Consider the following 22,691-nt stretch of genomic DNA (forward strand, 5'->3'; position numbering starts at 1 on the left):
AGAGTTTGTGTGGCCCAGGGGATTTTGTCAGTGGCACTAGAAATATTTATGTCACTGTAATTTAACATATACAGTCCCTCTGCCACAAAATAGCTTTAATATTTTATATCCTTTCCAGAAACAAGAACCAGAAGGTGCTGAAACCTTTGAACATCAAGTAATTTTATGTTGCATTTTATCATAAATATTGCATTAGATGACCGAGTAATTAAAAGTTGTCCATTGATGCAGACTGATTTTGAAGAAAAGCAGTTTACCTCAAAACACAAAATCCAAAGCATGCCCATTGTGAATTACACATCTCTCTCACTCTCTTTGAAGTTCTAGGGATTTCCAGGTAGCAAATCTGAAGTAATTGGTAGAAGTTTACATATTTTTGAAACCAATAAGCTAAGCCCTGTTGCCCTGATTGATGCCACAAGGGCTTGTGTTGAATTTTGAATTCTTAGCTTGCAGCACATGGGTGCAGGTGAAGTCAGTCCTCCCTTTGGGTTGGGGGAATGTGCTGGAACTGCAGTTGTTAATCTACATTCCAAAAATAACTCATAATTTTAGGAATAAAATTCATAAAAGTTAGATTGAGTTCTATTTTTTATATTTGGTTTTTATTTTTATATTAAAATTAACCTTCTAAAATAGAATATAAAATATAAATGATATAAATATATAATATAAACATTCCAGTTTATAAATGATATAAATGAATACTTTTTTTGGGGGGGAAAGTTGAAAAATCCAGTAATTCTCTACCAAGAGGTTTGTTTTTGAGAAACATATATATGACATATCATGTGTCTTTTTGAAATGATTCCCTTTTGTTTATTTATTCAAAATATTTCATTTTAAATGTACTCCTTTATAGTGCATCTTGGTATATATTGCACATAAAAAGGCAGCAGAGGGCCTCCCCTGGTGGCTCAAGCGGTTGAGCATCGCGCTTTGAAGCTGCCCGCAGCCTTTTCAGCGCTAGTTCGTCCCACCTGGCGAGGCAGACCTCTCCTGTCTCGTCCGCTGCTCCTCTCAGCAGTGTATTTCATCCCTCTACCTGTTCTGTTCCCTGCGCTGACTCTGGTGAATCCTCTCACTCTCCCGAACATCTGGCCTGTACCCTGGTTCTTGTTATTGTATAAATATTTTTTTTAAAAAAAAAAGGCAGCAGAAAGTCAAATTGTCTGATTCTGACACAGGGTAGGAATTATTGGAGAGATTAAAGGAAAGTACAAAGAGTACGCTATTGCCATTCCCAGGTATATGTGTTTTAAACAGCTCCGATCTGTGTTACCTTCCCACCTGAGAGCCTATAATCACTGCAGGACTGTACTTCCCAGGAGATAGTTTAGGACATGTTGCTTGATTAAATTCTTCAATAATTCAATTTTTGAATTTTCCTTTTGTTTTTTGTGACCATTTTCATTCATCTCCTTGGCCTCTGGGTCCTCAAAAATGGAAGTAGGAAATCCAATAGCTGCGTTCATGTAAATACACAAATGAGCGCACATGCGGCGGGTGGGAGTCCTTCATCAGCTCCTGCTCAGATCAATATTGCATTAGCTTGCTAGGCTAAGGTCTCACTGTTGTTCAGGAAAATTCAATACTTCTTTGTATTATAGTCGAGAAAGCCTTTCACTCTCATATCTTGAGGGTTTCTAAAGAGAATTGCACGTCGCTGTCCGGGGGCAATGTTCTAAAGGACAGAAGGCAGATTTACCCAGCATGTCTTAAACATTATAAGCCAGTGAGTCATGGAGACTTTCTAAATTATCAGTCTGCATTAGACAAGTTCTCTTCTGTTTGCTCTTTGAAAGAGACTTCCCTTCCCCCTCCCCGAAGGAATCGGGCGCAGAGGGGAGGACCAGAAGTTAAAGGAGCGATGGTTTCCTTGTGCTTCTTGGTAAGGTCAGTGCTTGTGGTGGTCAGAGAAAGACCCCAAGGATTAGGGCTGTAAAAGTTTGCCCACAAACTAAAGAAAAAGAAAGTTATGAAGCCATAATAATTGAATTTAAATGAGGGAATAGAGTGAGGAAGAATGAATGGATTGTAATTATGTTTGAAGAACAGAAATGGGATTCTTTTTCAGAAAAGGAAAAATCATGAGTTTATGATTCTAGCAAGATATTTTCATGCATAAGTAAGGCATCTTTGCACTTCCATGGGAAAGAAAAAAGTGTCAAATCGATGTAGAGCTACATTTAGAATGAAGAAAATCTGGCAAGGAACTAGCACTCGTAGAAGATTGTGAGGCCAGGATTAAAGCAGAAGAAAAACAAAAAGTAAAAGTTTCATCTTCTGAGATGATTTCTTCTGCCAATGTGGGAATCCTAACATAAAAAAATTTTCCTCTCATAATTCAGAGGCCCTGTCCCTGACCAGGTGATGCCCTGTAAATAATCTGTATCATTTCCCCTAAATGCGTCAGACACTTTATTTTTCTCAAAATACACACAAAATATTTGGTTGTTGGAAAAGGAGGGGTTACAGTAGAGAAAGAAATATCTTTGATTTCAGTCAAATCAATTATTTTAACACATTATCTGATATTCAAAGTAACCATTTTGTACTAACTCAAATACATAAGCCAGTTTGGTTTAGTTTTTATTGTTGTCCTTTCTTAAGAGGATTGGCCAAGAGCTGAAACCTATTAGCCAAAGATCTGAACACACTAAAGAGCAGGGTGCTCAAATAAGCTGCCTGCTAGCGACTCAACTGGCAACATGGGACTCCAAAAAGATCAGGGAGTTCTTGTGGGGTTCACATTTTCAATGATTCTTGAAGTTTCTCCTAACCCTGCAACTGCCTTCTGTATCCAAGTTGTACACACAGGCCTTGAAACACCATGTCCTCCTGAAGGACCATCCCTCCAGGGAAATGTCCCCCAACTGTGCTTCCTTGAACAAAGCAATAACTCTTAGTTGAAATGCACAGAACCATAGATTTCTTGGAGGGGAAAATGGGCCACACCAGATTGTCCTAAGTCCAAACCATCTGGTATATTTTTACCATATGTGCAATGAAAAATCCTAGAGAAAAGGGGATTTTTTTCTTTTCTATTCTTTCTTTCTTTTTTTTTTTTTTTTTGGTCTTGCTGCTGATCTGTACAGAAAAGTGAAAAGATTCTCCAAATTATGGGGAGTTTTACCCTGTTGTAAAGCAATGCAAAATTACTAAAGTTTGTCTGAAAGCACTTCAACAAAGGGATGACCAACTTAAGCCAAATAGCAATTTGATGATGTCATCACAAGTTAGTCAATGTTCCCAATGTTTTTCAGCCTCAGTACTATGTTTTTCCTGGTGTGCATGGTCAAATAGCTTCTTTGGGCCATCTTTTGGCTGCTGGACATAAGTGCAATGTAGTCACCTTGTTTAGATTGAGAAGAGTAAAAAGAAGTCAGAAAGACATGTTTTCCTTTCATTTTGATTACAACTTACTATAATATGTAAACTATTGATGTCTATCATTTCTAACTTTGTTTACTGCAAAAGTTATTAGTCTTCAAATAATGTCCTGAGTAGGACATAATCCATTGTTCTTTGTCCAAGTCTGTAATGTTGACACCTAAGACTCCAGGACTAATCGATGGAATAAGGGTAGAAAACAGGGTTACCCCATTTTGGGTCAAACTGCTCTGGGTCCCAGAACAGAGGCCTTCCATAGACTCTCCTACTAAGGTGACAGAGGTGAGGATAGGCCACTCCAAGAGGCATTGATTATCACAGCCTTGCTGGAGTATTTCTACTCTGCTCTGTGTGTGCAGTTTGGTTCTGGAGAATGCCAAGGTGCCACTCTACAGCCCAAATCTCATTTTTTACAATTGCACCAAGCATTTCAATTCTGTTCCTGAACACAATCCTGCTAAATTGGGAATGTGGTTAAGTATGTTATTTATTCCTCTTCTGAGTACACTTGAAAATCCTCTCATAAACCCAATCCAGTATTTCACTGCAAACAAATTAACCAGGCTAGACTTGCTTTGAGTAAGAAAATACTCTGGGTTCTACTGGGGCCCATGTTTGCAAATGGTTATTCTTGCATCTACTATAGAAGAAAGGATATTTTAATGTTCTCTGCATTTCTCCCTTTCCAGTTGGCCCCCACATCGGGCGTTACTGTGGACAGAAAACACCAGGTCGAATCCGTTCCTCATCCGGCATTCTATCCATGTTTTTTTATACTGACAGTGCAATAGCAAAAGAAGGCTTCTCAGCAAACTACAGTGTCTTGCAGGGCAGTGTCTCAGAAGGTCAGTATCTGTTCATCTTGCAGGCCTTGTTATTCCTCCTCACACACCTGTAACGACAAGAAACTAAAATATTTTGTGAATTGGAGTGCCAAGTGTTTTGTCTTTTAGATGGTTTTTATGAATGTCAGTAGGAAGAACTATTTGGTATGCTTTCTTCATAAAATTTTGGATGAGAAGACTAACTGTAACTAACTGAAATTATGGGGAAATGTGTGAAAAGGCTTTAAAACTGTGACTTGAAATAATTAAATATGACCTGACCAGCTACCGAGCACCTCAATTGTGTAATGGGTTGAGAATCATGAAGGACAGGCATCGATACTGGATGGCAGGGAAAGACCTGAGCAGTCTGTTTTACTGCTCACATAGGCTTATTTATGGTGCTTGAAGGTTTGGTTTGCAGAAGATCCTGGTCAGCCATTTTGTTTTTCTTTTCCTGTGCCAATGAAAGTGGATATTCATGTAAAAGAATCTCTTTTAATTCTGTTATACTTTTCCATAAGAGTAATATTTTTTTGTCTTAATAAAATACTCAACTAACTCAACACTTCCTTAAAATTTTTGTGCTCGCTATCTTTTTTAAGGACCCAAGGCAGGTAAGGATGGAAGGGAAAATGAAACAATAATGAATAAATGGTTTTTATCAGTTCTACCTGCCGGGTTATAAGGTAACATAGGGAGAATACAGGGAGGTGTTTGGAGACCTCTCCTACAGATATTCTAATGTCTTTTATACCAGTTTCTACTGGAAAATAAAAGACAACTTACATTTCAAAATCTCGTTTGTACTTAATTTATTTGATTAATTTATGGAGTTTTGTGCTTATATATATTTGATTACAAGTAAGCAAATCTAAACTTAAAAGCATGAAACTAGTGAAAGACGGCTATGTACATCATAACACCTTTCCATTATGATAGAAAATTAAGAAAATGAGAAACTTTGGTTAGTTGAGATTTCCTGGATGATTGAGAATTTTGTATTTACTCTCTAAAACCTTTTTTCATGTCATGCTTTGGATTCACATTTTTCCAAAAATTGATTATTTCCCACTGTCATATTTCATATCAATTTCATATTATTTCACTGAGTACTTGAGGCTTAGTGGAATACATGTTTTCATGATTCATCCTCATCATTGTCAACATTATTTTTTTGCTATAAAACTGTAGTTCTCTTTGGGACCTTATTATTCTGGCCACCAAATATTAGTTGCACATGGACATGGAATCTGTTCCACTTTTATTAGATCCTGGAAGAAATAACTCATTTATAAAATATTATTTAAGTATAAATTTTGGTGTGTATTCTTATAAGATATGTACATATATTTAGCCTTGAAAATAAATCAAAATTTCCACAATTTTCTAATAAGTGTCTAATGGTATTTCTGTCAACTGTGATCTGCTGTACAATAATCACTGTGAGATATTCATAGCCTTGCTTTTAAAAAATATTGTCTTCAAAATGTATGTATCAATGCTACGTTCTAATATAGCCATCACATTTTGTAAGACTGTGTGTGAATTCCAAAGTGAACTTTTTAGTCAACCAGACTGAAAAGAGAAATTTGCATCTTAGGCCCCCTGCATCTTGATGACTTTGGACCATTTATTCCCCTTCAGATTTCAAATGTATGGAAGCTCTGGGCATGGAATCAGGAGAAATTCATTCTGACCAAATCACAGCCTCTTCCCAGTATAGCACCAACTGGTCTGCAGAGCGTTCCCGTCTGAACTACCCTGAGAACGGGTGGACTCCCGGAGAAGATTCCTACAGAGAGTGGATACAGGTAGGTGGCATGAGACCTGGCACTTTGAGGATTGAAAATATTTTGGTCATCTGGAAAGACTGTACAAAAAACTATGAACCAGAGACACTTTTAGGGGGGCGGGGGCGGGAGGGGAGGGATTGGGGTCAGAATGGGGGGCTGCAATTGTATGGGGAATATAACAATAAAATTTATAAAAAAAAAAAAAATAAAAAAATAAATTATACAAATGCAAAAAAAAAAAAAAAAAGCAGTACCTTTGCTCAAATGAGAAAAAGGACAGTAGACACTGAGTACAGTCACTACAGAAGCATCATGTCACCCATAATCAAAAAAAAACAGGCCCAGATGTCATCCAAAAAAATCCATTCTTCTTCTTAGATATTTGTATAGAACATAATTTGACTTATGTCTCTCTTCAGTGTCAGCTAAAAAATCTGATTTTTCCTAACAGCAACATATTTTCTATTGATATACTTTCTACTTTCCAAATTTTCATTTCTTTTGAAATATTTTAGATTTGCATGAACTTTTTTTATTTGTTTGTTTGTTCATAGTAGAAAAAGGGAAGAAAAGGGTTGAGATTTATTTTTCTATATATAGGTCAATGTAGCTCTTACTCAAGAAACAGCTTGATTGAGGGCATGGGTCCCAGTGGATCATGTGTACACATACATGTATAAAATGTACATATCTGTATCCCCATTGGTGATGTTTCTGTCTTCCTCTCTGCTCTGCAACTCCCATTCTCTGCCAAATTCTCCTCTCCTACTTCTCCTTGTCTCTTGCAGCTCATCTCCCGACTAATCCCTGGTATCAGTTCTGGTTGCCTAAACTTGCCCAATCTTGATGTCAAGATACCCCCATCTGAGGTCTGATGCTCACAATCTTGACTTTTTTATCTTTTGTCAAATGAAACATCTATCTCTCTGGATCTCTGTGAGTTAAACTGTAGGCAAATTATACAGTTATTTGCTGAAGGATCCAGGCTTCCTTTTCAAGAGAATAGGCAGAGCCTGTCTTACATTCATTGCTAGATACAGAAAAAGACTTATTCCAGAGAGAGTTTCTAAGCAAGGAGAAAAAAAGATGATTAATCCTTTACTTTCCACATCTATTGCTATTTCAGTCTTTTGAGTACAAATACCAGATTTTGTTTTACTTTGGTAAGGTCAATATTAGTTTAACATACACTTAGAGTGAAATGGCCTATTATAGGAGAATGAACTCATACTAACCTCTGAATGATAACACTGAGAAATATATTAGAGGGTGAGAAAAGATGAAACTTTTACTTGAGATTGCTGAATTCAACTCTAGATTAAGTCAGAAATGAAATGGATTTGCCTGTGTCAGAATTGCTCTTGGTAACTTGTTTTTGTCCATTTCCAAACCAACAAGGGGTTCAGGATGATTGACAGATATGCCTCTAGAGGAAAGCTTACATTTTGCAGTGCTAAGCATGTTTGTCTGCTAATATAGTCCTAATATAGCCTGGTAATGTGGTGAGCACTCAATAATTTAGGGACATTGGTCTTGCAAGAGTTCTGAGACTGCAACTGCAGCAATTTTTTTGTGCAAGTCAATTCTATGGCTATAAAAACATGGAGACAAATGGTCCAGATCTTTCTATCAAAGCATACTCAAGTACCTGAAAACCCCAAACAAGAAGATTTAGAGCTAGCTACCCTCTCTATCTGGTTGACGAGTGTCTGCTCCACATCTTCTCACACTAAGACCCACATGGAGGTGGGGGGCCACCATCTAAAATGTTGCCTTTCACCATGGCAGCGTTGAAAGGGCAAAACCAATAATGCCATTATGTGGGTTCCCTCATAGAGCACGTCTACTCACGTTTCACTGCCAAAGCACACCCATGGCCACAATTAACGTCTGAAGGAAGCAGGGAGGTGCAATATGACGTACTTTCACCAATAGAAATATTTGGTGAACTGCATGAATGACCATTGTGTCATTCATGGGATAGTTACCATTTATTGAGTGCTTACTGTGTGGCCTGACCACTGCTGAGTAGTTGGCATATTTTCATTTAATCCTTACAGCAATCCTGTGAAGGCAATACAGTTATTCTCATTTTTGGAAAATGAGGACATTGTGATTTGGAGAAATTAGTGACTGCACATGGTCATATTTAGTGACCAGGCATAGAAGCCAGGGCTGTCAGACTTTAACAACTGCTTCTTTACTCTCCAATGTGCCCTGTTTATTGTTCTTTACCATGCATATAAGTTCAGGAGTATCTTTCGAAGTATCAGTCACCTCTCTTCATCTTTTTCCTAATGCTGTGAAGGTTCACACTGAGATTAGCTGGGTGCCTACTTTTTCTGTACCCAGTACGCAGGCCCCTTGCTCTTTCCATCCCTCTTAAAGGGATAGTCAGAGAGACTTTGCATCAGTTCACCTTAAGGTTAAAATTATCTTTTTCTCCTCTGGGAGTTCAGTGAACTCATTTATATGCTTGTTATATCTGTGTACGTGGTGGGAGCTTTTATCATCCACGCATCACCTAATTTTGAATTATTTTGTATGTTTCCTGATTTTCTGAAACTCCTTGGAAGTGGTTGGCTTGTTGTTGTCATTACATAGATGTTTTATAAATTAACCAACAAGTACAGCATAATCGAGACTGAGGACAAGAGGCACGTACTTCCAATCACAGGATCATCAGCACTCATACGTTTCTATTTATATGCACATCAGTATACAAATGGCATTTGTTTACTTTTTCAAATCTTGCATGAAATATAACCCACAAAACATGTTGCTGCAGCAACAAGGACAAACACTTGCATGTGTTAAATTAATAAGGCAATATTGGAAACTGACTTTCCTTCAAGAAGGGAACAGTACTTGGCTCCCATTGTTTTCACTAGGAAATTACTGAGTGACGTGAAAAACAATGCATCGTTAACCATCGATATGCCTGTCCACATTGGTGCTTCCTGTGAGAAATGTTGTCTGCCAGAAAAGCTTAAAAACAAGTCAAGAGGCAGGTTAGTGACAAGGAGCATGAAGGGAAGTCCCTACTCGGGGGTTTGCACAGTCATATCCTGCTTCAAAGCCCACTTTATATCCTGAGCCACTAACACCCCTCAGTCATTAGAGGCATAGTTTGTCATACTGTAACAGGGTGGTCCCCAGGAAAGGGGACTTTTGCCCATCTTTTTCAGAGAATTCCACTCCATTCTGTGTCCTGTAGCTGCTTGTCTTATTATTAATTTAATCTTTTTCTTGCTTTGTTTCTAGTTTAATGATCATAATGGAAAGTAAAGACTCAGTAGATCCATGGTGCTATAAAAACTCTTAATTTTCAGTCATAGCATTAGAGTCCAAGGCATTAACCTCATTGAAACTGAGTTCCTTTCCCTATAAAATAAAGGAAAAGTAAAAGAAAGATTTCTCTATGCTAAGTCTAGCTGTCTATGATACTATGAATCTCTGAAAGTGTTTTTGTTTCAGCAAATCAAGTGTGTGGCTTAATTGTTCAGGAGACACTTTCTATAGATCCTACGTTTAGTCGTTGATACACAAAGCAGAATTTAATTTGTTAATTATTTCAATGTTTTATTAATGATAGTGTTCACCATACTGTAAACAGATTTATCCTTCCAGCTTTAATTAAAGCTCTTGGGAGTGCTTTCCTCAAAACAACTGTGACTTTCCCTGATTAAAATGCCAAGAGACAATGGAGAGAAAAAAGCAGGAGACATCACTCCTGGATGGGATATGAACTTTGTTAATCTAAAAAAATAAAAATGGCACCAGGGAGTAATCGATTACCACACACTTCAGTGGCTTTAGAAACAGAATTACTTGACAAATCAACTCAAGTAGAAACTGTACTCTTATCCAAATTTGGGAGAAGTCTTTTGTGGGAAAAAAAATTTAGTACTGGATTATTTATTCCTTCACTGACTTCAGAGCAGCAGAAAGCAGTTGACTTCTAAACCACATCCTGTTTGGTTTGGTAAATCAGCCCTATTATGGATTAATCGCACAGAAGAAGGAAACCTCCAGGAAGACATTCTATAACTGTAAGAATACATCATCAAACCCATGAAGTAAATGCTCCTTCTCTTCCACTACATATTCTAGTACAGACGTTCATTCTAAGGTACCAGGGAGAGAAAGTTCCTGAAGGGAGAAGCAATTTTATGAGGAAACTTTTTGCTGTGTTTTCCTTTTGCCCTGTATGTATTTCTCTAGGATTAAAGCCCCACATTTTCTGACTAAAGAACTTTGAGAGCAGATACCAGTAGCCAAGAGCCTTAGTGTACTAAGGAGGTGGGCTGAATTGAATCAAAATACTCCCACAACAACACACACTAGTATGTTCTCATACTCACAACCATTGTGTCAAAGAAAGTGAGTGCCTCTGTTAAAATCCAAGAGGCCTTAAGATCACTCTGTGGATTTCATGTGAATCATGATATGTGTTCTAACAGCAAAGTCTTGTGCTTCTATAGAACATTTCTGCTTTCAAAAGAGGAAGCCAGGGCCTCCCTGGTGGCACAGCGGTTGAGCACTGGGTTGCAAAGCTGCCCGCAGCCTCTGTAGCACCGGTTCGATCCCCGGCCGCCGGGTGAGGGTCCCACAAGGCGTGCAGACCTCTCCTGCTGCCTGCTGCTCCCCTCAGAAGTGTACTTCGGTCCTTCTGCCTGCTCTGCTCCCCACTCTGGCTCTGGTGAATTCTCTCACCCTCCCGCGCTTCTGACTGTACCCAGTGCTTGTATAAATAAATAAATAAAATCTTTAAAAAAAAAAAAAAAGAGGAAGCCAAATTTCTACCCCCAAGCTCGAGGAGGTCCTTCGAGGTTTATTTATTCATAAGCTAACCCCACATCTATCCAAGGTTGTAAATTGTTGCTACCAGCAACTTCCAAAGTGCCTCTGTCATGATTCAGAAATTAAATTATCAGTTACAACTAATTGAGAATGAAAACAAAAGATAACTTGAAGGCATGACCCTGACTGAGAGCTAAGAAAGGTCTAGCTGGAAGTCCTTTAAGTATCAAATGGAATGAAATGATGAATTCATGAAAATATTTTAGTCTTGGAAAATCAGTCAACTAGACTAAAGATTTTGATCAACAATTTCAAGAAATACCTTTTTTTTTATAAAATTGCTGGTTTCTAACAGGTTTATAATTTGTAATGATGTGTTAAAAATCCATGTGCTAAATCAACCTAATCCAGAGCATATATTGAACCAGGTTATCCTAATTGTAAAATCTCTGTGCTAATAAAACAGACACTTAGATGGTGCATTATCTCATTCAGATCATTAGTAAATTGCTGATATTGCAATAAAATTATTTTTTATACTGCAATATGAAGTTACAATAAAATGATATGATGTGTAACTAGAGAACTGACAAAAATAGCTCACTATGGTACCTAAATGTGGAATGATGCATATAAAATATAATGTTGGCAAATTTAGGGAAAATACAGCTGTTCAATTGTTTTTTCCCCAGGTGTGTTGGGGGGTGGGGAGGGAGATGTCAGTGGGTGTTTATTGCAAGGAATATTAACATGTTATTTTAGCTAAAACATTGATGTGGAAGGAAAACAGTTTGCTTTTTAACAAAGTCCTCAAAGTGAGCCTTTGGTTATTTTACCTTTTGTTCTGTGTTGACTTCTACTTCCTGCATAAAATAAATGCTTGCATCCTAATCTTCAAGCATCATAGGTCTGTTACCTAATGACTAGTTTTCTACCCTGGAAATTTGTCTCTTGTGATATTTTCTGTTCCTGTCTCTTGTGATATTTTCCCACTTTCCCTGGAAGTTATTTGAAATACATATTTATAGGAAATGCATGTAGGGACAGATTGATTTCTGAATTTTTTGTTGTTTTTTTAAAAAGGACAAGGAGGTAGAAATTCGAAAAACAATGCACATGTGACATAATTATTTAATCATTTTAGCTGTTAATTTTTCATATAGAAAAAAATCAAGAAGATGTTACCCCTTTTGGTCAAGTTGGTCACTTAATTCAGTTTTTAAAATCAAATGATTTTACCAATTAGTATTTCCTGTCGAAACACCCCAAAGAAAATGTATGACATATAAATAAAGAAACCGCTTGACTTTTAGATAAGTATCCATCACTGGAAATACAATACTGAACTAACCATAGCTATTTCAATAGAATTATATTTAAAAATAAATTAATTTGCATAGAATGACCATTCCATTTTGCTAATAGTTTTGGTTTCTTATTGATATTTTATGATATTATATTGTGTCTATTTGGAAGCAACAGTCATAGTTAAGTACTAGAGATTTTTTTTTTCTTTGCAGCACATCCCAATTTTAAGTGTAAGACTAAAAGTAGATGCAAACATCATTTTGTCTAAATGCCTTATTTTACATAGCTTCAGAGTTAAGTAGTTTGCAAGATCACATGGCAAGTTAATGACAGAGTCTGGACTAGAGACAGTATTTTTGCTCCCACTTTTTTGAAAGTAGGTTTGGGTTCTTTTTGAAGGTGGTACTCTGAAGACCAAACAAACATGTCAAAATATCAGCATGGCCCTATTCAGTTGTTGGTTGGTAAAATATGCCTATTAAATTGAAGGGTCACTGCACAATCTTGAAATTAAATGAGGTTGGTCTATATTGAGAGAGGGTTTCTCAGTCTAGACAAAATTGTCATCCTGGCTTTGATTAATTCTTTTGTTATGAGAGCAATCCTGCATCCTGCATTATAGTGTGTTTAGCAGCATTCCTAACCTCCTCCCACTAGACTCAGTAACACACACACACACACACACACACACACACACACACACACACCCTTAGTCTTAACAACCAAAAATATCTCTAGACAATGTCAAATGTCCTACTGGGGGTAAAATAATCCCTGACTGAAAACCTCTGATGTAAAAGATGCCCCCAATCCTAATCAACTCATTTTTAAAATATCTGACTGATCAGCATTTTGAAAGAAAAAGTAAGTGGCTTGGTTGCTTGGCTAGTTTTTGTCACATTTCAACCACTTATAGATGTTATTTGAACAAAATTGTAGTTCTTTTGTTTTCTAAAAATACAGATGCATCTGTTTACCTTATGCAGGAAAAGAGCATCATAAACCTCCTTGCTTATTTATCTTAAGCTTCGCTATTTTTAGCTTTTAAAAGTGAACTGTTTTAGCTAAATAAATACAGATGTTATTTTAGAATACTGCACAATTGAGTCTCAAAATGCACTGATAGGACAGGAGTAAGAAAAGGAAACAAAAGGATGAAAATCACAGGTCATTGTTGTCAAGATTTAGGAAAAATAAGACTGAAATGAGTTCCGCGACATCTGGACACTATGTGTCACTAAACTTTGCCCCCATTTATATATATATATTTTTTTTTTTGCAGTATGTAAATCAAAGTTTTTTTCTGAATGTAATCAAAAGTAAGGAACTGTTGTTGAAAAAAACCTGTCTATTGCTTATTAACTTATCTTTTCAAGGGAAATATACTATTAAGTTTCCATTTGTGTAACCTAAACAACAACACATTAAGAGCTATCAGTTACCAACCAGTTTCATATCTGTGGACCAATAAAGAGGCAAGGTTGATGGTTTCACATCTGTTTTGGGTGAAAGGCTGTTCCTGTCTGTGGTATTTAAAATTTAAAGAACTTATGTTATTATGCAATTGGGAATCCTCAGGGAGTAAAATGTTAATGAAATCCATAACATGCACAGATTTTATGATAGCAGTTTTAAGAAATTCCTTTGGTGGGGTTTTGTTGATTTCTGTTCTGGCAGCAATAATTGTACCTTTTACAGAGTACATTAATGTTCACATTTAGGAGCAATGGCTACATTTATATAGCGTATAATGTAGCACATGAACTACTAAGCTTTAAATAACTTTCATACAGTAATTTGAAAGCCTTAGAGCAAAAAAACGAATAAATAAATAAATAAAAGAATCAGAAAACAAAAAAACAAATGTTCTTCAGAATTGGCAAAACCTTCAGTTTGAATCTTTTCTAGCACATCTACAAGTAACCTTCCCCAAAGGTGAAAAAGTACACTCTGGAAATTCTAAACCCTGGATGTATCCTGTGCCCATATATATATATTTCGCATATATTTTTCATTTAATGCACCATTTGAAAGTTCCACATCAAAATGGCATTTTCATCCATTTTGGATTCTGGCCTGACACTCTCTCTCTCTCTCTCTCTCTCTCTCTCTCATACACACACACACACACACACACACACACGTGCACGTGCACACACATTTCCTTTCTCCACCCTCACCCCCCAGCCATCAAATCTCATTCAATTCGACATTCAAATAGAGGAAAGTGGATTAAATCAAAAATGCTCCATAAATCCCATGAGTAATAAAATGCATTACACTTTTATATTTTCAACTATTGAACAGAGTAAGCACTTGAGACTAATTGCACATGTTATGACTAAGAATAATCACATATGTACTTGTGCGAATGACTTATGCATTTTTGTTTCAGTCTCATTGCCTCAAGGTGTTAAAAATGCATTTATGACATTTTTCTAATTGTCTTCCTTCAGAAGAATGAACTCTTAATTTTGCTAACATTTTATTTTTTCTTATAATTCTAATGCTTTCAACTTCTACCTTCATTTTCTGGATTTAGCAGGAAAATAAATAAGCCCTATTCTTTTTGCTAGCCTGAGAGGGCTATAGATAGAATTCTTCAGGGGATGGGTTATTGTATCAGACAACTTCTGAAACCCTTTCAAGCATCTCAAATTCTGTGATTCTATTAAAAATAAATTTACTCTATCAGCTGCTGCCCTAGGCTTGCTTAAATGAAAATACAAATATATGAAGCATAGCTGGGATTTATTTTAAATACTACAGATAATCATGTAAGGTAGCACAGCAATTTTTTTAATTAAAAAGATTTTCTTTCCTTATATCAAATAATTGTTTAGGTTGGCTTTACCATGAAACTTATCTCAGAATTTCACATAGAAACTTCACCACTGGTGCCTGTTTTCCTAGGTTCTTTGTGCTAGCTAACAGGGAAGTGCAGCCCACTAGGGGAGATAAGATGAAGCCTAGACAGTTAATCTTTCATGTCTTTCCAATCTTTGAAGGAAATATCTGTAAAGCATAGGCTAACCCACAATTACAGTCTGTTCACACCTTAAAGTTTTGCCAATATTCAGTCTTCTTTCTTTCCTAAAGGACACAAATACCTTGTTCACTTCTGAGCATGTTATAAGCCATAATACTAACCCAGAGAAGTGAAGAGCAAAAAGCAGCCCCAGGCATCCAATGATATAAAAAGCCAGCTGAGTTGCCTTATTTTTCTAAAACTTGATGTGTCTCCTTAAAGCTAAAACTGATGCAGGTCGACCGTATCTCAGAAGACCCAGGTAGATGCACAGACTAATAGCTACAAGCATAAGAAATCTGATAGCACTTTAAGTTTGAAAATCTGGAAATGAAATATAAAATTTCCAGTAGGAAATACTCATGAAAATAAAAAAAGTTTAACAAATCATGTGCAATATAAAATACTGAAAAAAATGTTATCAATATTCCAGAGGCTCATGGGGAGAAGAGAAAATAAATTTTTAAGTCCCCAAATTTCAAAAATTAAGATAAAAGCATACAAAAATTTCCTGGGTTATTTAAACATAATTAAAAAAATCAAATTAGCCATTGCTACTTTAAATAAGCAACATTCTGTAATATATACATTATACTATTTCTGCAATTTTAACCTATGTTTCCAGATGCCACATTTATTTATAAGGATTCTATTATTTATTTAGAAAGCCCCAAACCAAGATAGGATAATTAATTTATTGAACATTTAATATCTTAAAAAAAACAGTCAGTATGTTTGTTCATTTAACATATTCCTCTAAATCAATCAGTAAATAAATGAATCTCATTTATTGAGACAAATATGGAAAGCACCTTACGTGACTTCCATGTCCATGGGGTTCAATTTGAACTTGATGATATTTCAACCCTGATTACCAAATTCTGTAATGCAATAATCCATTTTCCTTAGTCTAAGTACTTCGCTGTTTTTCAAGAGTTTAGGTGATCATTTGTTTATCTACTTATTGTCTAGATTTAGAATATTCATATTTCACATATAAAATTTATCTCAATTAAAATCTCTATCAAAGATAATGCAAACAGATTAAAAACGAGCTTATTCCCTTTCTTTTCCCATACTGGTAATTTTAGTAAAGCCATGTAAAGTGATGTGTTTTCATCCTTAACTTGGCGTCTAGAAGTATACTGACAAAGGGATAGGAGCCTTACTGCTCTGAAACCTGCACTGTTGCAAGAAATGAATGCCTTTTCAGCATGTCTAAAACAGTGCCTTAGCTCTATTTTTTTCTGTCAAAAATTTTCCTTCCCACAACAGCTTTGACCATGTTCACCAAGAAAACATTTCACCTCTTGTCACCTCCAAGTATGTGGTAGAAATAGATGTGTCCAACCATGTGTTAAGAATGGTTCCACTGGATAAATGTAAGTCACTGCTTCCATTATGTTAAGGACTTTGGGCAGTGCTAGGAGAGGAATAACATTATATATTTAGTGTAACATCTGTGCTTGTTCTCCTGTGATTTGAAAGTAGTCGCGCAGATGCACTTTTCTCATTGTGTGACCCAGGCTGAAATGCAGGAAAATAGTATAGATAGATTTTTTTTTTCCAAAACATGAAAATAATTTGCATTGCTGTCCACTGACTGCATTTGGATGGCAAAGAAACATGTCTTCAGAGCACAACAGATGCCATGCCTTCTCTTTTTCTTCTAAGAGGAGCATGGAAATGACAGATCATCATACATCTCTCCCTTCGCTTTTTCATTGTTCATCTCTATCCATGGAACTTCCAGCATAACTTCTTTCTCCCACAACAAATTGGCCTTTGCTCCCTCCAAAACTATAAAGAGTAATTTTTTGATAATACATTATTTCAAAACTTCCCCCACCCCCTTTATAAGTGATCTACCAAAAAGTATACATTTCCTGGCTGAATGGTAAGCTTTCAATGGGGAAAATTCTATCCACCAAATACTATATTGTGAAGTTTATTTCATCTCTTCTCAGGAATGATTGGCATCCCTTCAGAGACTAACTGTTTACACACAGTTTCTGACAACCAGCTGTACTGAAGCAGCCTGTTCTTTCTCTACTTTCTTGTGTCAGGGGCAACATTCCTTAGAACCTTAGACAGGCGACCTACTTTAATCTCAGTAATCCCATCAGCTCCTTGCAGAATTTTTAATGCCATGTAGAAGGCTTTTCTTGGACACCTGCACGTCCAGATTCTCCTTCAGCACATGAGACTCTCATTAACATGAGAGGCCCACCTAGATTACTGAGAAATACATGGAAAATCCATGTAAAAGGATGCTGTCAAAGTTTATAGGCCAAGAGACTGATTTAGACCATCATCCCCATCTGCAAGCCTTTAGTTTCCAGAAATTCATTCTTGTGTTTGTTTTTGAAACCAAGCTTTCAGGAGGGAAAAAAATTAAAGTCATGACTTTCTATAAAACTAGTAACATACAAGTTCTTTTGTTTTCCTGGAACAGACAGATGCAGTTTAGTACTAATGTGTGTTTATCTTGAGTTACTTATCTCCCCGATAGTGTAGATAAAACGTTATGAGTAGCATAGAACTATGACGTTTCTGAAGTAGAAATATACCTTACCTGTATATGTTATTTAATATATTCTTGGCCTTCAGGTTTGAAAATCTCTTCACACTGCTGAGAAAAGATCAGTGTCCAAAGCTAAGGTGCCTGCACCTCACCTCCACTGAGGTGTATGCAGCTTTACCTCCATGCTGAGCCAGCCTGGGTGCCTCTTTCATGAGCCTGGTTTGTGAGGCTGCTTCTCAGAGACCATGAAACAAAGAAACACAAAGATCATAAAATGCCTAAAATCAGTGCTCATTTCCCAGTCACACAAAGCTGTCATTCCAGACCTTACAAAGGTCTCCTGTTAATTAGGAGAAACCCTGAGACCTATAGTTATGCAGAGACATTTTGATGTTGTTACTGCTTCAAATATGCAGGAAGGGCATGGGGCATCTAAAATACCAGATATGTAAATATCTAATAGATAAACATCCTGTGGAAATCTTGTTTGGAAATAACTCAAAATAAAAAGATTGTGAAGAGTTTTGAGTGAGATAATTGAGATCCTTATATATTTAGTGAAAAAAAAAAAATGATTTAATCACTACTGCCTTTTGGGGGAACTTCCAGGAGGAGGGATGCTTACTAAGTTAAGAAAATGATCACTTGAGGAAGAAATAAAAAGGCACACTTCACACAACATGAACATATCCAGTAAAATTCATCCTTCAGTAGCCTCTAGCTTAAAGTAGTGAACATTTGAAAGGACTGAAATTTTTATGAATTGTTAGAATATTTGCAGTTTTAGACACCAAGATAAGAATAATCACATTCCTAGCTTAAGAGTGTACAAATTAGTTGTCTACATACTTTAACATTTACATTAATAACTTTTACTTGAAAGACAAGAGTTTCAGATCCTGCCAGCACTGCTGGATAGACTCAACACTGAGTTTAATTTCAACACACATATTTTGAGCATTTTTTTAGGATCAAAGATTGTGTGTAGGGCTAGGTTAATTTAAAATTTAAAAAAACCTCCCTCCTAAGGAATTAAAATCTAGGTACTACAGGCAAAACTACACACACACACACACACACACACACACACGCACACACACGCACACACACGCACACACACAACTCCAATTACCCAAGTGACTAAGAAAAATATATATTAGGGCTGCAACCTTATAGTTTGTGTACAGTGCATTATTATTTTCTTCCTAGTAACCAGGAGAAGTAACTAAATGGGCTAGGCGTTGGTATTTTTGTTGGAGAAAGGTGGAGACTAAGGCTTGGAATGGCTATATTTTCCAGCTCGCTATTTAATAGCAAAAGTATAGAGATACTGCTGGAGTCTGTGATTTGTTGCTACTACATGCTGCCTGCATCATCTAATTTTATTCCCTGTAGTCCTAGAATTCATTGAATATTTTTAATGCATTCTGTTCACTCTATATTGATATTTGTTGTTTATTTGACTTTTTCCTTCACTGACTAGAGGGCAGGAATCTAGTAACCTTCCTTCTCTTTCATCCACGTAGGTAGCACTTTTTGTGTTATAGATAACTTATGTTAGCAACTTCCCTCCACAGTGTCCTGGATATTAGACACCAGAATACCCACCATTATAAGCTCACATGCTGAACTCATTGCCCTCTCCTTGAATGTTTGAGGGACAAACTGTATAATTTCAGCAGTAGTGTGAATCCCTGAAGAAAATATTAAAGAAATATTATGCTATTTCATTGAAATGCTTTATTGTAAATACAGATATAAACAAGGGCCTAGGATTGCAGTTTGCCATTAGCTTCAAGAAAGAAGTCTCTAACTCATACAGATTGGGGCTTAGGTCTCATCCCCAGGAATGCCTGGATTCCCAGAGGCAGTAAACGCAGGCATTTTAGCAGTATGACCTCAGCAGCGCTGCACACAGTCATGTGAAGTTTAATCACAAATAAAATTTCATTATCACTGTGTCACTAGCCAGATCCTTTCTTACTTAGACTTACAGACAATATGAAGGCCCAGCCAAAGGATGATGTGTATTGGGTGGTGGGACTGGAGAAGATACATATTCTTCCTCTGTAAAGTAGTTTTGCCAAGAAATATCAGATAGGAGGAAAATATTCATCATATTAAATATTTTGAAATGTAGGCAGTTGGGTGGGATTTTTTTTTCCTGATCCTTTTGCATTTGACTTATCAACCCTGGCCCCTTCCCCAACCAAAGTCTTATGTGGTTCAATCTGAATGATTCAAATGACTTCTTTTTTCATAAAGACCATTCTTTCCCCTTCCACAAGTAATCTTTCCTCTTCTAAGTCTCATAGCACCTCAACTATTGTTAAGGCAATTTTTACTTTGAATTTTGTATTGTTGCTACTTCCACATAGATTTACTTGCTTACAGAACCTGGCATACAATTAATATTTACTGATAATTTAATGAATTAAATGTTTTATCTGGACACATGGCATCCTTCAGTTTACTTTAATTTCACACTTTTAGTTACGCACCTATGATGTGTGAAACACTATAATTAAACCTTAAGATACATCGTGTGAGAATGCACCCTGGCTGTTCATTAGATTGTATTACCCACTCCACCCCAACACATTTTAAATAACAATAACAAGGCCAATAATAAATGCTTTATTTTCGTAATACAGTTCTATTGAAGTTATGTGCAACAATAATAAATTTTAAAGTGCTTGCAATATAGATCTTTTCTTCTGCATTCTTTCATAACTGCACCCTCTTTGTTTTGACACAAACAAATATCAGGAACTGGGAATGTTCTGCCAGATCTTACAGAATATTTAGTTACATCCTTGTAGTCAACTAGATTGGACCCCTTAACTGGTCACTCTGCTCATGCCTACCTCTTGTAGTGCAATCTACCCTCAGACCTTCTACTACAAGAACATTTCCTAGTTTCCATATGTGCTACACAAAACAATTGATGGTATCAAGAGTCAGAGCAGGAGGGCATTCTGCCAGCCGCTAACTCCATGTTGTAGGTGCTTTATAAATTTTTGTTGATTAAATCTCCCTAGCCTGAGTATAGGCTATGACTCCTCTATGAAGTCTTTGACTAGAGAGATACATCATCTTTATACATATTTGAGACTGGTTACAATATTTTAAAAAACGGTAGCATTAAGACATTCTTTTAAGACATTCTAATTAAGCAATTTTATAATAGAGTTTGTAAAGTAAATTCTTAACCAAGCTTCTAGGGATTACATTTGTTCGGTTCTAAGAAGCTGTCCTCGTTCCAGATCAAAGGATTAAGTTCAGGTTTTAAATTTAATGTAGCTTACAATAATCATTCCAAAATGTTAATTAAATGTATTAAATTCCTAAATCTTTTAGTGCCCAACAAAAATTCCTGAATACCTTAGTTGGAAGAGAGAACCATTTAAATGTCATGTTCTTGTCCAAGTTATTAAAGGTTACTGAGGTAACCATCTGCAAATTAACATGGTATTGATGCAAAAACACTTCATTTTAAAGAGGAAAAGAGTCCATAGGTTGGCATATGTCTTTTAAATATAAAACAATCTTTTCTAAAGCATAGTATTTAATCAATCTTTCTCTTTAACTCTTTATATGGGAAAAAGAGATGTTGATTACTATGTCCTAGAGTCGGTGGGAATCTAAATATGATTTCATTTTTAATTCCTTTGTTATCAGAATTGGTTGTCTAAAGATGATATAGGTTTAATCAAATAAGAGAGGGATTAGAATGTAATATTGATTTTTCTGATCACAATTATAATCAATTCTAGAAAATATGGAAGGAAAAAACCTTTAGATTTTGCATAAAACATATGAAGACACACTGATATATACCCTGACCCAAAAGAATGAGTTATTTGTCTTCTTGGGAAAGAATTCACCAAAGAAGGCTAGGTGTAGTTGAACCAGGCAAACCTTTATTAGAGACATTCATGCATGAGGGATCCAGTACAGGAAAGGAAAATTTCATCTGCCTCTGACAAAGGAATTAGGAGGAAATATTTAAACCTCCTGGTGGTGCAAGGTGTTAAGTCTTAGCACTATGAAGCTATTTATCAGCAGCCAGTACAGAGGAGTTCAATCCCCAGCTAGGGAGCTAACCCACATGGCACAGTAGACCTCTCCTGTCTTGCCCGCTGCTCCCCTCAGCAGTGTATTTCAGTCAATCCACCTGTTCTGTTCCCTACTCTGTCTCTGGTAAATCCTCTCACCTCCGCATCTCTGGCCTGTACCCCAGCTCTTGTATGCATAAATAAATAAATAAATAAATAAATAAATAAATAAATAAATAAATAAATAAATAAATAAATCTTTAAAAAAATAAAGGTCCACTTGGTAGGGCAGAGGACAGCAGCACCATAACTTGTTCTGGGTTGGACTATGCCCAAGCATGCATGGACAGATTATGTTCCAATTGCACAGCCTTCTTCCAGGAAACTGTGAGATAATCATTAGTCAGGATCTAAAGCTTTTTAGTCTAACATGGCAACTAATGGTCAATGAGATGGGCCAAATTGTTTGGACAGGGATATCCAGTCCATGATTTATCCACCTATTCAAACAGGACTTGGCATAATTCATCCCACTGTCTCGTAATTTCTCAAGTCTTCCATATTTGTTTTAAATGTTTTATAAATTAAGTAGGGCATTTTAGTATGGGTGTCACAGTTTCCCAGTACTCTCAAATTAAGGTCTTCTAGAAACTTTTGCTGTATCTATCACACTGAGGTCTTCATCCTAGAAGAGCATTCTTGTCTTTCACATTGTTTCTTTACGATTTCCATACTAGAGTGATTGAAATGGATTCTGCATTCTGGAAATTTCTCTGCATGAAACACTGTAGCATAAACCTGCTCATGGAGTCCCTTTTGTTTCTTTTTTGCCAATGCCACTTGCCAATTTTAGCAACTATAGCAGATTTTACTATTTAAACAAACCCAGATGGAATTCCAGTTCAAAGAACATATCAGAATTAAATATTTCTTATTTAATTAGCTGCTTCTGATTTA

At 36.4% G+C, this 22,691-nt stretch overlaps 1 protein-coding gene across 4 annotated transcripts in view; it reads left to right on the forward strand.

Moving 5' to 3' along the window:
- NRP1 (neuropilin 1) overlaps positions 1 to 22,691 on the forward strand; it is a 137,316-nt gene that overhangs the window by 62,086 nt on the left and 52,539 nt on the right. For all 4 annotated transcript variants that reach the window (XM_037510463.2, XM_037510462.2, XM_054695024.1 and 1 more), the window contains exons 5-6: positions 4,083 to 4,238; positions 5,865 to 6,031. In XM_037510463.2, the coding sequence (XP_037366360.1) occupies positions 4,083 to 4,238; positions 5,865 to 6,031 (323 nt within the window). The remainder of the gene's footprint in view (positions 1 to 4,082; positions 4,239 to 5,864; positions 6,032 to 22,691) is intronic.

This window comes from Talpa occidentalis, unplaced genomic scaffold (genome assembly GCF_014898055.3).
Source record: "Talpa occidentalis isolate TD23 unplaced genomic scaffold, MPIMG_talOcc4v2.1 talOcc4.14, whole genome shotgun sequence".
Classification (NCBI taxonomy): Eukaryota; Metazoa; Chordata; class Mammalia; order Eulipotyphla; family Talpidae; genus Talpa; species Talpa occidentalis.